We start from the raw sequence: 17,255 nt of genomic DNA, 5'->3' as shown, positions 1-17,255 counted from the left end.
CTAGAAAACAGGTGGAAAATAGATTTCAATCCAAAGATATCAAACCTTACAACAAATACAAATAGACAAAATATTCAATTAAAAGATCAAAGATAAAAATTGTCATATGACACTAAAAATGATATGCTAATAGAAAGTATATTGAAAATATGAAAGGCTGAAAGTAAAATAATGCAAAAATATATTAACCAATGAGGGACTGAACATGGACCACTGGCAGTGAAAGGGTGGAATATCAACCACTGGGTTGCCAAGGAATTCTCACAGGAGTGTTTATAATAAAATAAAAATGAAAAAAAAAAAATATCCATCACCAAATTGTTACATAACTTATGGAATGAAAATAGAGTGCACAGACCATAAGCATTTACAAACACTGCTATATATGTCAATATGACTATAATTTATTACTGAATGGAAAGAAAACAGGTTGTACTAAAACATATATAGAATAATTCATTTATATTTAAATATATATGCTCATACATGTTTAGGAGGCATCTTGAAAGATACTCTTAAACTAGCAGTTGGGAAACTATGGCCCACAGGCCAAATCCTGTTTTTCAAAGTGCCATCAGAACATAGTTGTGGCCACCCATTTACTTCTTGTCCATTGCTATTTTGGGGTACAATAACAAAGTTGAGTAGTTTCAACAGAGATTGTTGTCTTGCAAAGCTGAAAATGTTTACTCTCTGGACCCTGAAGAAAAAGTATGCCTACCCTTGTAATAAACTATGAATTATGGTTAAGCAACTTGTCTTTTATGCCTACATATCATTTTGAGTTTTTTAAGAACTATGTACTATTTTTAGAAACTTAAACACATCTTTAAAAGCATTGATAAAAAAGATTAAGAACTCAGAGGAAAGATAACTGTGTAAATGTGGCTTTTATCTTTAAGCCTCTTATGAGCCATGATGTGACCAACAACAAATTGTAGCTCAATCTAAGGAAGACTTCTCTGGCAGAGCAGTTTGAACATGGATGATAAAGAATTTCCCATTAATGGAAAAGCAGATGACTTCAAAGATTCATTCAAAATCTAAGTTCTATAGAGTGAAGCACCATTATAAATGATACAGATTGCAAGGAAACAAGCATCACCCGAGCACAATGAAAATAAAAACTGAAAGTAGGATCATAAATAAAGGAACATGCAATTCTGATTAAATGAGCATACAAGCATAATACAGAGATGTTGAGGATTTGATTAGACCACCAGTAAGAGGAGTCACACATTTCTTTTGTTTGTTTTCAAGTGCATAAAAGTTATATTCACAGTACACTGTAGTCTATTAAGTGTGAAACAGCATTATGTCAAAAAAATATTGCTATTGTTTAGTTGCTAAATCATGTCTGACTCTTTGAGATCTCATGGACTGTCTCCAGGCTTCTCTGTCCATGGGATTTCCCAGGAAAGAATGCTGGAGTGGGTTACCATTTTCTTCTCCAGGGGATCTTACTGATCAAACCTGTGTTGCCTGCATTGGCAGGCGAATTCTTTACCACTGAGCCAGCAGGGGAGCCCTGGTGGCAAAATACTTTATTGCTAATATATTCCATCTACTTTTTTTTTTTGATTAGTGTTACCAAGGTATATTTTCCATCCTTATAATTTTAACCTATTTGTATTTTTATTTAGCATGAGTTTCTTACAGGCAGCATAGAGTTGGGTCTTAATTTTTAAAAATTCTACTTGGATAGCCTCTTCCTTCTCATTGTAGCAGTTAACGAATCCACATTCGATATGATTTACAGGTGGCTCAGTGGTAAAGAATCCGCCTGCCAATGCAGGAGACGCTGGTTTGATCTCTGGGTTGGGAAGATCCTCTGGAGAAGGGAATGGCAATTCACTCTAGTATTCTTAACTGGAATATCCCAAGGATAGAGGAGCCTGGTGGGCTACAGTACATAGGGTTGCAAAGAGTCGGACACGGCTGAGTGAGCACAACACACAGCACACGTAATGTTCTGGATTATTTTTATTATTCCACTTTATCATCTTTATTGGCTTATTAGCTATAACTCTTTTTGTTTAGTGGTTAAAAAAAAAGTGTGGTCGCTCAGTCGTCTCCGACTCTGTGACCCCATGGACTGTAGCCTACAAGGCTCCTCCATCCATGGGATTTTCTAGGCAAGAATACTGAAGTGGGTTGCCATTTCCTTCTCCAGGGGATCTTCCCGACCCAGGGATCGAACCCGGGTCTCCTGCATTGCAGGCAGACGCTTTACCCTCTAAGCCACAGGGCATATAATATGTATCTTTAACTTATTACAGTTTACCTTCAATTGATATTCCTCTTTACTTATAAGTACATTACAACAGTATATTTACACTTTCTCCTTTCTGCTTCTGTTGTCATACACTTTACTTTCACTTAAGATAGAAATCCCACAATATGGTATTATTATATTAACACAACTGTTAAACAGATGACTGTATTAAACAATAATTTTTAAGAGATTTTAAAATAAAAGAGTACTTATCCATTTGTATGTCATTTCCTGTGGCTTCATTCCTTTGTGTAGCGCCATAATTCCATCTAATATAATTTTCCTTATATGTTAGCATTTTTTGTAGTGCATTTCTGCTGGTGATTAATTCCTTCAGCTTTTCTATGTCTGAAAAAGTCTTTATTTTGCCTGTGTTTCTGAAAGACATTTTCACTGAGTATACAACTCTAAGTAGGGACTTCCCTGGCAGTCCAGTGGTTAAGAGTTTGCCTTTCAATGTAAGGGGTGTTGGCTCAAATCCTGGTCAGGGAGCTAAGAACCTACATGCCTCGTGACCAAAAAACCAAAACATAAAAGAGAAACAATATGGTAATAAATTCAATGATGATTTTAAAAATGGTCCACATCAAAAAAAAAAAAAAAAAGAAAAGAAAAATCTTAAAAAAACCCCCAAAGAACTCTAAGTCTATTTATTTTTTCCCCCAATACCTAAAAGCTATTGCTCCATTGTCTTCTGGCTTGTACTGTTTTGAATGAGAAGTCTTTTATTCTATTCTTATGTTTTTTCTCTGGTTACTTTTAAGATATTCTTATTACTGGTTTAAAAGCAATTTGATTATGAAGAATATTTGACATAATTTTCTTCGTATTTCTTATTTTGGGGGTTTATTGATATTGGATATGTGGCTTTATAATTTTCTTCATATTTGGGAAAAGACCAGGCTTTATTTCTTCAAACACAGTCCTTCAGGAGCTGGAACTGGATGTAAACTGATCTGCTTAAAGTTGCCTGACAATTTGATGATATTCCATTCGTGTTTTTTTACTGGTCTTGTGTGTGTGTGTGTTTCATTTTGAGTAACTTCTATGACTATATTTTCCACTTTACTAATTTTTTCCTATGGTGTCTAATGTCCTACTCATCTCTTGCAGTATAGTTTATTCTCTCTCACATTTTATTTTATATCTTTATAAGTTCATTTGAATTTCTTTTAAATATCTTTCCTTTACCTTCCTGAACATACAAATTATAGTTTTAATAACTTTGAAATTAAAGTTTTTATAACTTTTAATGACCTATTTAATAATTATGTCAGCTGTGCTATGGATGTGTTTCAATAGATTGATTTTCCTCATCATTATGGGTCAACAATTCCTGTTTTGTGCCTGGTAAATTTTTGCTGACTTTCCCAACCCTTGCTGGGTGCTCTGGGACATGGTTAAATTGTTGCATATAGTTTGATCCTTTCCAGAAGGCTTGCTGTTCAGTTCTGTTAAATGTGATCAGATCAGCCATCAGCCCAGAGTAAATTGTTTTCTTTGATGTGCCAATGCCCTTCTGAGCATTCTGCCTGATGCCCTTTGCAGTACAGGTTCTCTGCTATGACTGGTGGACATACAGAGTCTGCCCAGTCTTTTCTAGCCCAAAGAATTTTTTTTTTTTTTGTCATTCATGGTAGTTCTTTCTTCAGTGTTGAGTAGTCTACTCATACAAATGTGTTAATCAGTACTAAGTTGAAGAACTGGCATCTTTGGAAGGCTTTCTCAGGGTTGCTCTTACCTCTCTGTGCTCTGCTCTGCAAATTCTTGCCTCTCTGGGACCCCAGGTTTTGTTTCTTCAGCTCTAGGAGATTGTGAGGCTCTTCCTTGGCTTCAGCCTGGGCACACACCCTTTAGGCAGTGTGCAGGAGGTTAATTTGGATTTTCCCCCTCTCAGAGATTTCTGTTTTGTGCTACTCCATGTTTATGGTCTGAAAAAGTATTCATTTCTCAAACTTGTTTTTCAGCTTTATCATGTACTGGGCCCTGTGCTGCTCTTAAGACCAGCTGATTAAAAGTTAGTTTGTCTCTCTTACCTCTTTATAACTGGTTTCAGTTCAGTTCAGTTCAGTCGCTCAGTCATGTCCAACTCTTTGCGACCCCATGAATTGTAGCACGCCAGGCCTCCCTGTCCATCACCAACTCCCGGAGTTCACTCAGACTCATGTCCATCGAGTCAGTGATGCCATCCAGCCATCTCATCCTCTGTCGTCCCCTTCTCCTCCTGCCCCCAATCCCTCCCAGCATCAGAGTCTTTTCCAATGAGTCCGCTCTTCGCATGAGGTGGCCAAAGTACTGGAGTTTCAGCTTCAGCATCATTCCCTCCAAAGAAATCCCAGGGCTGATCTCCTTCAGAATGGACTGGTTGGATCTCCTTGCAGTCCAAGGGACTCTCAAGAGTCTTCTCCAACACCACAGTTCAAAAGCATCAATTCTTCGGTGCTCAGCCTTCTTCACAGTCTAACTCTCACATCCATACATGACCACAGGAAAAGCCATAGCCTTGACTAGACGAACCTTTGTTGGCAAAGTAATGTCTCTGCTTTTGAATATGCTATCTAGGTTGGTCATAAGTTTCCTTCCAAGGAGTAAGTGTCTTTTAATTTCATGGCTGCAGTCACCATCTGCAGTGATTTTGGAGCCCAGAAAAATAAAGTCTGACACTGTTTCCACTGTTTCCCCATCTATTTCCCATGAAGTGATGGGACCGGATGCCATGATCTTCGTTTTCTGAATGTTGAGCTTGAAGCCAACTTTTTCACTCTCCACTTTCACTTTCATCAAGAGGCTTTTGAGTTCCTCTTCACTTTCTGCCATAAGGGTGGTGTCATCTGCATATCTGAGGTTATTGATATTTCTCCCCGCAACCTTGATTCCAGCTTGTGTTTCTTCCAGTCCAGCATTTCTCATGATGTACTCTGCATATAAGTTAAATAAGCAGGGTGACAATATACAGCCTTGACGTACTCCTTTTCCTATTTGGAACCAGTCTGTTGTTCCATGTCCAGTTCTAACTGTTGCTTCCTGACCTGCATACAGATTTCTCAAGAGGCAGGTCAGGTGGTCTGGTATTAGTTTGCTACTATTCTTATATGATGAAATTATGCTGCTTCCTTCCCAACAAAGAAAATTATAATACTAGACAATAAAAGAATAGAACAGAAGAGCTGGGAAAATAAGTTGTGGATGACGTTAGTCACAGAATGACTTGGCAGACAGGTGGAGAGAAATCTCCCAAGTAACCTCTGGAAACCTACAACACAGCGGTCCAGAAAGGGGCTGGAAAATTACTGCCTAGGGGCTAAGTCTGACCCGCTGCCTGTTTTTGGAAATAGAGTTCTATAGGAACACAGCCATACCCACTTGCATACATATTGTCTGCTTCCATATTATAAGAGTTGAGTGGAGTAGTTATGACAAAGAATACATGGCCTGTAAAACCTAAAATATTTACTATCTGGTTCTTTATAGACAGAGGTTTGCTCATGCCTGGTCTATAAAGATAAAGATAAAATACTAAAATTTCTTTGGACTTCCATAGTGGTACGGTGGGTAAGAATTTGCCTGCCAATACAGGGGACATGGGTTAGATCCCTGGACCAGGAAGATTCCACATGGCGAGGAGCAACTAACCCAGCATCCCACAACTACTGGGCTGGTGCTCTAGAGCCCACGAGCCACAACTTCCCTAGAGCCTTCCCTAGAGCCTGCACACCACAACTACTGAGCCCGTGTGTTGGAACTACTGAAGCCTGAGCACCTAGAGCCTGTGCTTCGCAACAAGAGAAGCCAATGCAATGATAAGCCTGTGCACTGTAATGAGCAGTAGCCCCCGCTCACCTGCAACTAGAGAAAGCCTGCATGCAGCAATGAGGATCCAGTGTAGCCAAACAAAAACAAAAACCTTTGATTATGACAGAAAAATTCTAAATTCTGACTTGGCAGTAATAGTATAGCATTGAGCCCATATATCTATGTTTTATTTCTCAGAGACTTGCTGCTGAGGGATATAGGCAATTATAAGGCAATTTTCAGAGGTAAAAAATTTAGTCACTAACTCCAAAATTCCATTTCATTTTCATCCTAGGAATCAAATGGTAAAAAAGAAAGCATGAAGTTTTCAAGCTTGTATTGTTTTCTTCTGCTTCTCATTTTTCAAACTGACTTTGGACAAAATGAAGAAACTTCTAGGAGGCAAAGAAGGAAGATGTATCATAGAAGACTGAGGAAAAGTTCCTTGCCCACCCACAGATCTGTTAGACAGCTTGGAATTCAGCAGATGAAGACAGCTACACCTGCAGCAAAACTTCCCATAATTAACTTGGATTACAGTACTGAGGAAAATTTTGAATCCTTTTTAAGTGTTCCTGGAGTAGAATCAAGCTATAACGTGTTACCAGGTAAGAAAATAGTAGGAGAGAGGAAGAGAGAGAGAACCTCCATGAAGAAAATTTTTAAAAACTCAAGTTATTATCTTTTAATTTAATCTATAAAGATAAATTTTGAAGTAATTAAAAAATCATTTATAGAATATACTTATAAAATTATTGGAAAAAAGAAAAACATTACTTATTCCACAACTATATTTATAAAACCATACTTACTATTTGGTTTATTATTTCCAGTCTGTTTACTATGCCATGTATTTTAAATAGTTGTAATCCTACTATAGTAATATACATGTCACTTATCACGATAGGTTATCTAGGATATAGAAATAAATGATTCAAATGAGTCTATGAGCTCATGGCTATTAAATATTTTCAAACAAATATGAAGTTAAGCCATTGAATTTATTTTATATAGATAAAATTACAGAATTTTTTTCCTGAATTTTTAAAGTTTGAAAAGATTGGAAATTCTTCCAAAGATTTCAACTAGGCATTTTAAACACTAATATGTAATGGTCCGCATTTTTCCAGGTTTGGAAGGAAAAAGTAATTATATTTTACGTATGTTATCATTACATAAAACTCTCAGAAGACAAAAGAAAATATCACCACATAATGTTCTGTGACCAATACTTCATATTTGTCTCAAGAGAACCAAATACTTTTAAATGATGTTATTTCCATGAAGCTAACAGAAATAACATACAATTATGATGAAAATAGACAATTTAGGTCATATTTACAACATGATTGGAGAGAAGAAAGAGTCTCAAGGCAGGCAATCTAAAATGATAATTATAGTGTACCCATAACTCTTAAAGAATGATGAAGTCAATTTCTCTAATTATGTGGAAAGATATCTAAGCTATAATAACAGAAAATAAAAAGACTGAAAAGCAGTATGCATAATGTGATCTCAAATCTGTTTTAAAAATATACAATATAGGGTGATGTATATAAAGTACAGACAGTGTATACTAAACTTTTCTAAACTGTCCTAAAATGTTTTCCAGTGGTCTGGAAAACAGACTTTTAAAAAATAGTGATAAAACACACATAACATAAAACTTATCATTTAACCATTATATAGTGTACAATTCAATGACATTTAGTATATTCACAATATTATACAACCATCACCACTACCTAGTTCCTGAACATTTTCTTCACCCTAAAAGAGAACTGCATACATATTAAGCACTTACTCCCCATTTTCTTCTACCCACCCCTCCCCACCAAGTCCCTGGCAATCACTAATCTTTCTGTCTCTATGAATTTGTCTATTCTGTATATTTAATATGGAAGGAAGCCTATAATATGTGGCCTTTTGTGTCTGACTGCTTTCACTCAGCCTAGTGTTTTCAAGGTTCACTCATGTAGTATGTACTTCATTCTTTTTTATGGCTGAATAATATTTCACTGCAGAGAAACACCACATTTTGTTTATCCTTTCATCCACTGATGGATAACTGTGCTGTTTCCACCTTTTGGCTACTGTGAATAGGACAGCTATGAATATTTGTGTACAAGTTTCTATCTGAATTCCTGTTCCCTTGGATATAAACCTAGAGATGAATAGGGCTAACACAGTGGTGAGGGAGAGAAGGAGACAAATGTGAGCTCTCACTTGAGGGGACAGTGGCTCATCAAATGGAGAAGAGTTATCAGGACTAACATTAGGATTAGAAGGAAAACATCACCTCTAATATTCAAACTGGCTGTCTAATGGCCTGCTTAGTTGACACACTTATCCATGTATGAAGACAGAATAAGATACTAAAACCCACTGTACTGTGTGCACTTTAAAAGGGTATTAGAACTGTATTTCAACAACACAATAATTCTAAAAGCAGAGATAGCTGCAATGTATCATTGAGATTTCAATGCCAGAAGCACCACAAGCATATAGCCTAATTTCACCTCTCCATCTGCACACTGGGAAGGGTACAGTGTGGGCTGGCTCATCATTAGTGCTGTTCTGGTTCTCTGTTCTCTGGCATGTTATGGAACTATACTGCTTTTTCTCTTCTGAAGTTAGATGTAGCCATATAATTTGCCTTGGTTCAATGTAATTAGATACATTTAGAGCTTGTGTGTAATTTGCAACCTCACATTCCCACTGCTGTGGCCATCAGGGTAGCCTGCTTGGAGACGAAGCCTATCGTTTGTCTTGACAAACAATATCTACATTGGATAATCCAGCATGAACAAGAAATAACTGAGATTTGAGGGTTATTTGTCGCCATTATATAGCTCAGCCGTCCTGACAGATGCAGGATGGAAAGCACAATTTAGAGTCAAGTTACCATGAGGAAGTCCACTCAGGTCCACTCAGAGAAGTAAGAGGGCTTGAGAGTACATGTGATAAGCACTTCAAGGGGTTACATATGTAAGATACTTTTACCCTATGTATGAATGAACATATAATGTTATTCTTGTGTGGCTCTATCACTCTGGGCTTCACATTGGGCTCACTTCCATTCAAAGGTGCTAGTGATCAGACAAGGAATTTAAATGTTACTGTTCTCTTCTAGGAAAGAAAGGTCACTGTTTGGCAAATGGGATGATCATGTATAACAAAGCTGTGTGGTCTCCGGAGCCCTGTACTACCTGCCTCTGCTTGAATGGAAAAGTGCTTTGTGATGAGACCAAGTGCCACCCTCAGATGTGCCCCCATACAATTATACCTGAAGGAGAATGCTGCCCTGTCTGCTCTGATACTGGTACAAATATTTAGCCCAAACAAAATATCACACGTGATTTAGTCTTTAACTTTCATTTGCTTTTATTTCATCACTACCTTAAACTTTATTTTTTTTAAAGGATATTTCTTTTTTAAAAAAATACTTGCTTATTTGGCTGTGCCAGGTCTTAGTTGCAGCAGGTGGGTTCTGTAGTCTTTGCTCCTGCAATGAGGGATCTTTTTTAGTCATGGCATGCAAACTCTTAGTGGCAGTGTGTGGGATCTAATTCCCTGACCAGGGATCAAACCTGGGCCCCTTGCACTGGGAGTGCAGTCTAAGCCACTGGACCACCACAGAAGTCTTTATCTTAAAATTTAAATTATGATAAACTAGTCAGCAGGGTACTTTAAGATCGGCACAGTGATGATAAACAAGGAAATTACTTGGGAGATTATATCAGAGGAGAGAAATAAAAGACAGTGGTTTTAGAGTTTTAGCTCAATTTGAACTCGGCCCAGATCACATTCCACATTTGACTCAGCCTTACAGATGGAGTGACAGAATTTACACAGTAAACAGCTCCCACATTCTTAGTAGGTGTGAAGAGCTCTGTTTAGTTCCTTATATGCGTTGTCTCAATTCAACTCAATGTACTTACAGTTATCAACCCAAATAAAGAACTCAAGGTGAAGAAGGGGGGGAGGGGCTTGCATCTAGAGAGAACAAAGCCAATTCTCTCAGTCTATGTGCAGTTATTACTGCTCAGGTAATCCTTGGGAAATAAAGGCCATGGCCCAAGAGCAGTGGCTTTCTTTTGTGGTACTGCTGTGCAGAGAAAGATTATGCTATGAGGTTTTGTTGGCTGCTCACTGTCCCTTATCCTGTGAGACTGATGGGGTAGAGGACTCTCAAGAAGCAGGCTCAGGATTCCTTCAAGAAAAGCCTAGTTAGTAGCTTATGAAATAAATGTGTGTTAGATAATTTGATGGGAAGGGATAGGGAATAGGGATGTTTTCTGTTGCCTATGATTAAGGTAGACTGTTTCCACACACACAGGATGATCACAGGGTAGCTATCCACGGAAGTCTCCTTCCAAGAACTTCAGGACATTTAGGAACTGTATTTGGTGTAGAGTATCAACTGCTTTGAAAATCTCTGATGGCTCATTGGGTAAAGAATCCGCCTGCAATGCGGGAGACACTGGAGACGCAGGTTTGATCCCTGGGTTGGGAAGATCCCCTGGAGGAGGAAATGGCAACCCACTCCAGTACTCTTGCCTGGAAAATCCCATGGACGGAGGAGCCTGGTGGGCTACAGTTGGGTTTGCTACAAAGGGTTGCAAAGAGTCGGATGCAACAGAGTGACTAAGCCCCAATTGTTTTACTAAGATAATATAACTTTTAAAAAAGTGTTAGAAAGTAAAAGTGTTTAATGAAACTGACACCTTGGGAGATGAAACACAAGGTTTATAAAGGCAAGATCCAGAAATCCTCAGATACTTTTCAAAACTTGAACTACTATTCTTGAAATACTGTGGTTATTTTGGAAAAATAAACTTGGATACACAGGAAAGATTTTAAATGTTTCAATATGATAGCTTTAGTTTCCTTTTGCTAATTTTTTCCTATTCTCCTTTTGCATGTTTGTCAAGAGATGTGAAAAAAATAACTCACAGACTTTATAATATATACTGAATTGAAATTTCAAGTAATTATTTCAAATAATTATATTTTGAGTTCTTTTTTGGGGTGATTTACACATGGTATTAAATAAAATCATGGAAATGATTAAGTAAATTTTTATATTTTGATGAAAGAAAATCTATGTACTGAGCTTATTTTTCCCTAAAAAACTCTTCATTCAGAGGGTCTAGTCTGTGTCAAGTCTTCCCTGCTCTCTGCCAAAGATAATAACAGTTAAATACAAATGTAGATAAACTTTCAACTATAATATATTATGTTATCATCATGAAATAATAAAAAATACTCTGTGCATATGTCTAGGTTAAGAAAATATCATTTAAGTACAGGACATCTTCCATAGATCTCAAGCAGTAAACATGATTTAAGTACAGTCTGGGAGGAAAAGAGAAGAGGATTTTCTATAATTCTGAATTTTAGAGGATACTTTTAGGCACATGGAGCTGAAAGAAAATCAGACAAATATAATAAAAGCCGATTTCATTATCATAAACAAGTAAAATATACACCTGCTTCATGTTTTTATGTCTGACAGTGTACAAATTCTTACATTATCAATAACCCCAATTAACTGAATAGTATCTATTATAAAGGCATCACATCTGATTATTTTATAATCTCACAATAGGACTGCTTACCATTTTGTAACATATGGTAATATTATTCCCTCTTTAGTCATCAGATAGCACGATACCTTAGTAAAATAAGGCTCACAAAGCAAACAAGAATTGCCTATAACATCTTACAAAACACAAAGTTTATTTATTTCTACTAAAATTACTCAAGCAAAAACTATAAGATGCATTTCATGTTTAAATTGCACTCATATTCCTGGAGGGAATAATATTTACTAACCTAATTTTCACTATGATTTTTCCTTTCATTAATACCACAACTTGCCCTTGCTGTCTTCTTTCGTGGTCAGTAGCTTCCTATTTGCTACTCAGTGGTACAGCATTAAATGACAGAACTGAATTTTCTGGTGATTCTTCAGAACAAAGAGAACCTACCAATTTACCTCATAAGCAACAGTCACCTCCTTGGGTGGAAATGAATCGAGCACTGAGAAAAGAGGAACTTCAACTTGAGGAGGATGAAGAAGAATTCAAACAAGATGAAAATAGGGAGCAAAAGAAAAAGACTTTTAGACCTGGAGACTGGGGGAGACCTATCAATGAGGGACAGAGCAGAGAAGGGAAAGTGCAGAGGCCTGAAGAGGAGGGGAGGCATGCCCATCAACACAGAAACCCAGCAAGGGAGAATGAGAAAGACGATGACGATGAGGAGGAAGACCATGAAGGTGAGGAGGAAGACAATGAAGATGAGGATGAGGATGAGACCATCAGAGGAGACACATTTAGGATGCCCCCTCGGCTCCCAATCCCAGCTACCCCCAGAGGCATACCGTCTCTGCCAAGCATGTGCTCTCTGTCCTACAAAACCATCTCCTGTATCAGCGCTGACCTCACACAAATACCACCGCTAACAGCACCAGAGATAACAAGTCTGGAGCTCATAGGTAAGATGTGGATGTCTGTTTGATTCTGTGGTTACCTCTCATTGCCCTATGAATGTGATAGTATAATTTCATAATATAAATGGACCCCAACAGATTAATTTCACAGTCTTCAAACATAAAAACTTTGCAGAAGAGATAGGTGTTTACTACAGAAAAGCATCATCAGGTATAATGCAAATTCCTCCAAATCAAATCATGATGCCCCATTGACTTTTTTTCTAAAATCAGCTTTATGAGGTATAAGTTATATTCAGTAAAAAATCGTTAGCGTGTTATTCTTTAAGTTTTGGCAAATGCATACAGTCATACAGTCACACATTCAAGGTATAACATTTTCATCACCTCACCAAATTCTCTCATGTCCCTTCTTTCACCAGCCCTGATGTTTTCTGTCTCTACAGTAGCTTTTCTAGGATGTCACAGAAATGCATACAGTGTGGAGACTTTTCAATTGGACTTCTTTCACTTACCATAAAACTTCTGAGAGCTATTCAGGTTGTTGTGTTTATCAACAACTTGCTCCTCCTCACTTCTGAGTGGCATTCCATTGTTTGGATGGACCACACGTACCAGGTGAAGGACATCTGGATTATTTCCAGTTTGGGGCAATTATGCAACAGTTGCTATAAAGATCCATATATGGATGCTTGTGTGGACTTAAATTTTCTTTTTCCTAGGGCATATACCCAGGAGTGGATTGCTGAATGATACAGTAAAAGCAGGTTTACCTTTATAAGAAATGGACAGACTTCCTTAAAATGGCTGTGAGACTCCTTCCAGCAATATCACAGCGTCCTGTTGCTTTCCCCCTGATTTTAGCTACTTGGTAGGCAGGACGTGATCCAGACCGTTTGCTCATGTTCTTAAAGGGTCAAGAAGAGCTCTGAGTAGAGGACCAGCAGGACAGATATGTGTGTGAGGCTGGCTGGTGTGAAGACTGGGGCAGTGAATGAGTCTTGGCAATAAGGCCCATGCTGGGCATGGCTCTTAAGATGGAGGGCTGAGAGAATCTGAGTGGGGTTACAGATGTGTTTTGGGAGAAGTAACAGAAATAAACTACCACAGAAATAATAAATGATCATATAAATACTCAACTGACACAGCCTGACTCCTTAGTCAGGACAGCCAGTCTACAATAGGACACTTCAGGTATTATGGCCTTCCTGATGCTAGGCTTATATGATCTCCTAAGGAATTACTCTTATGCCAAGAGCTTCCTTTTTTAGCAACGCCCCCTCCTTATGTAGCCTAACTGCTAGGTGTGCTCTGCCATTAGACAAACAAATAATCTGTGAAGGTAGAAAATCTTACGAAAGATGATGTGTGCTCAGTTACTCTATCCTGGTTTTGTAAGAAAGCTACCACATGGTTTTTATAGTACTCACTATTTCTTGGGCTTCCCTATTGGCTCAGTGGTAAAGAACTGACCTGCAATGCAAGAGCCACAGGAGACGTGGGTTCGATTCCTGGGTTGGGAAGGTACCCTGGAGAAGGAAAATGGCAACCCACTCTAGTAATGTTGCCTGGAGAATTCCATGGACAGAGGAGCCTGGCAGGTTACAGTCCATGGGGTCACAAGAGTTGGACACGACTTAGCGACTAAACCACCACCATTTCTGTTAAGCTCATTCTCTGGGTATAAAATCACTGACTACTATATTTAACTAAATGTCAAACAAAACCCCATAAATTAAAGCATGCAGGAACTTCTATAGATTGAAGTCATAGAATTTTAACATTAGATCTGGTAGCAATCTGAGAAATAATCTCAAACTTCTTATTTAGAGCAAACTGATGCTTGGAGAAGGTAAGTTACTTGCCCAAGATTTCATTAAAAAATATTTCTGGTCCAGGGTCTAAGAAGTGTCAATAGGAAAATATGAAGAACTATAAAATTCAGTTTCTATAGTACCTTCCATAACACATCTTTGTTGTAAAATGCATATTGCTAACAGAATTGTCTGGCAACCCACATTCTGGCTGTTTTAAGCAGCTTCATCTAAACATGATGTACTAGAGCAAGACAGGTCCTCAGAGTGAAAATTTTGACCGTATGTAATAGTCTAGTCTCAGTCTTTTATTTTTCTCTAAATACTCATTTATTATATAACATTGTCCATGCTCTAAGGACTGTGTTTTCCTCTAGATAAAGCTCTCTTTTGCTATCTATGCATGTACATGTATATATGTATTTACAGGCACATAGGCCTAAAACATAATTGCTGTGTGTCCTAGACAATTCCATCACCTCCATTCCGGATGAAGCATTTAATGGATTACCGAATTTGGAAAGGCTTGATCTGAGCAAAAATAATATCACCTCTTCAGGCATAGGTCCAAAAGCATTCAAGGTAAATATGTACTATGATTTCTAAAAGGCCACTTGGATGGCTTTCTCATTAACTGTACTGATAATGGGTGGAGATGGAGAAGGAAAGAAAAGTACGTTCCTTTTTGTTGTTGCACTGGGTCTTTGTTGCTGCATGTAGGCTTTTCTCTAGTTGCAGTGAGTAGGGGTTACTCTGTTGTGGTGTGCTGGCTTCTCTTGTTGCAGAGCTCAGGCTGTAGGCACGCGAACTTCAGCAGCTGCAGCATATGGGCTCAGCAGCTGTGGTTCAAGGGCTCTAGAACACAGGCTCAGTAGTTGTGATGCATGGGCTTAGTTGCCATGCAGCATGTGGGATCTCCCTGGACCAGGATTGAACCTATATCCCCTGTATTGGCAAGTGGATTCTTATTCACTGCACCATCAAAGAAGTCCCAGTAAAATGTTTTAAAGGAGTTTTTGTCAAAGATAGTTTCTTCTCTGATATCCCTAAACTGTATTCAAGTTATATCTTGAATATACTTGGTTGTTTTACAAATTTCTGTTTTTTCTATGCTTTGTCCTTAACGCACCCACAGTTGCATCAATGACAAAACTAATGTTTAGAATTTATGGAAGAGTTTCTTCCCAAGTACCTGAAAACATGTTGAAATATGGTCTCTTAGTACGTGAGGTATTTCTGGGGAAAAAGGAGAGCTTATGTAGAAACTGTTAACATTTTCAGGCCAGCAAGACAAAGCTTCCTTATTTTGTGCAGTCTGCAAAATCTGGTAAAGAATACTTCAGCAGGTGGGGTTCTGCAAGAACAAAGAGGCTCAGAAGAAAATTAGCTTGGGGATAGGTTGGGCAGAGAGGGAAAGAGAAAAGCATAGAGTAAACTTTGGAAAGAATCAGATTTAACTAAATTTTTTTTCTAAAAGGGAGAAAAGAGAGTAACAAGGACTTTCCGAAAAACAAAGGCAGAAGAAAGGAGGAATTTGTGTGTGCAAACAATTACTCAAAATTGTGTGTGGTTAAAGAAGCCCAAGTAAAACATGTTATATGCCAGGAAGTCAAACTTTATCCCCTTGGATGGTTTTCTTCCACTCTTTGGATAAGTCACTGGCCTCTTACAAGCTTAGTTCCTGGTTCTTATTTACATTCTGGGCTGCAGATGAGAGAGTTCCAGACACTTGGTGTCCACATTCATGTGAAAGACCTGGAGTCCTGCTACATGCTAGTTGTCCTTCTGATAGAACAATAATTGGGACTTGTACATTTTCTCTATTTGATCAAAAAAGAGGACATTGTAGGAAATAACTTGTTTTTTTGTTTGTTTGTTTTTGGGATTCTCTACCTCATTTCCAAACTGCTGAAATTGACTTTCAGCATCTTTGAAATAAATCACTCTGCAACTTTGGTAGTGGGGGCTAGTCTGGCCAACAAACATGTAACTACAAATGTGGAAATACACTCTCCAGACTGTCAAAACAGTTTGGGTACCATATAGAAATAGTTTGTGATATTTGTGGCATTTAATTTTGATGAATTTCCACAATAGTTAGTGCTATTTCATGACTGTTTCTGCTTAGTACAGATAGAAAACTGAGGTTTACAAACACACTGAAAGGATTCAAACTGCTATATTGTTAGTATCGATGACAGATTCAGATTACTGCATGATTTAATAAATTTTGACTCTACTGCTGAGAAGGTAAAAACTTAAGATCTAGGAAAATATGGCTGGTCCAGTGGTGATAGGAACTTTCTCCTGTCACAGTAAAATATGACTTAAAATATAAGTTACAGTAAAAATATGGATGAGTATGATACAAAATCACCAAATGTGGTTTGCTGAAAATACCAGGGAATAAATGCTATTAACAGGATCAACATCTACCTGGCAGGGAGAATTGGGGATTCATGCCTAAGCCTGAATAAACTGAAAGTTTGTGAAACTTTAGTAACTACTGCAAACTGACTATTAAATAATATATATGACTGCATTTCTGTGACAAGATAAAAAAGTAATTTTGAGATTTGCCTTTATTTAAGTTTCTAAAGAATTTAATGCGCTTAAATATGGATGGAAACAATTTGGTAACGATTCCTTCAGAACTACCATCTACATTAGAAGAACTCAAAATCAATGAGAACAAGCTGCAGGTTATCGATGAAGAAAGTTTATCAGGTACTTAACATTTGACTTTATGACATGTGTCCTTATAATCTTTCTTCTATAGTTGTATGGAAATTTTATTTGCAATATTGCTAAATGAATAGCTAATAAACATTTTTTAGTTCATGTTACCATTTAAGTTGATAAAACTTATTTTAACTATTGATTGTGAAACTTAAAAAAATGTATTTTAAACTGCCTG

The 17,255-nt window shown here is 37.6% G+C and overlaps 2 protein-coding genes across 9 annotated transcripts in view; one reads left to right on the top strand and one right to left on the bottom strand.

Moving 5' to 3' along the window:
- Positions 1-17,255, bottom strand: part of CENPP (centromere protein P) — a 237,068-nt gene that overhangs the window by 44,137 nt on the left and 175,676 nt on the right. For 3 of the 6 annotated variants that reach the window (XR_008713798.1, XM_055579060.1, XM_055579056.1), the window contains one exon: positions 9,427-9,572. The exons of the other annotated variants lie outside the window; for them this stretch is intronic. Coding sequence is in view for 2 of the 3 variants with exons in the window: in XM_055579060.1 (XP_055435035.1) it covers positions 9,468-9,572 (105 nt within the window). In the remaining variant the exon portion in view is untranslated. Of the gene's footprint in view, positions 1-9,426; positions 9,573-17,255 lie in introns of those variants that run through there. 6 annotated transcript variants of the gene reach the window in all.
- The window catches only part of ECM2 (extracellular matrix protein 2), a 45,175-nt gene that overhangs the window by 4,442 nt on the left and 23,478 nt on the right, over positions 1-17,255 (top strand). Inside the window, exons 2-6 of one of the 3 annotated variants that reach the window (XM_055579051.1) lie at positions 6,363-6,675; positions 9,201-9,389; positions 12,045-12,569; positions 14,805-14,920; positions 16,930-17,065. In XM_055579051.1, the coding sequence (XP_055435026.1) occupies positions 6,387-6,675; positions 9,201-9,389; positions 12,045-12,569; positions 14,805-14,920; positions 16,930-17,065 (1,255 nt within the window). In that variant the 5' untranslated portion in view covers positions 6,363-6,386. Of the gene's footprint in view, positions 1-6,362; positions 6,676-9,200; positions 9,390-11,975; positions 12,570-14,804; positions 14,921-16,929; positions 17,066-17,255 lie in introns of all 3 variants that reach the window. The other 2 variants (XM_055579049.1, XM_055579050.1) reach the window with 2 other exon arrangements.

This window comes from Bubalus kerabau, chromosome 4, assembly GCF_029407905.1.
Source record: "Bubalus kerabau isolate K-KA32 ecotype Philippines breed swamp buffalo chromosome 4, PCC_UOA_SB_1v2, whole genome shotgun sequence".
NCBI classification, from domain to species: Eukaryota; Metazoa; Chordata; class Mammalia; order Artiodactyla; family Bovidae; genus Bubalus; species Bubalus kerabau.
The sequence above is the reverse complement of the archived record's forward strand: the minus strand, read 5'-3'. Positions and strand labels throughout refer to the sequence as shown.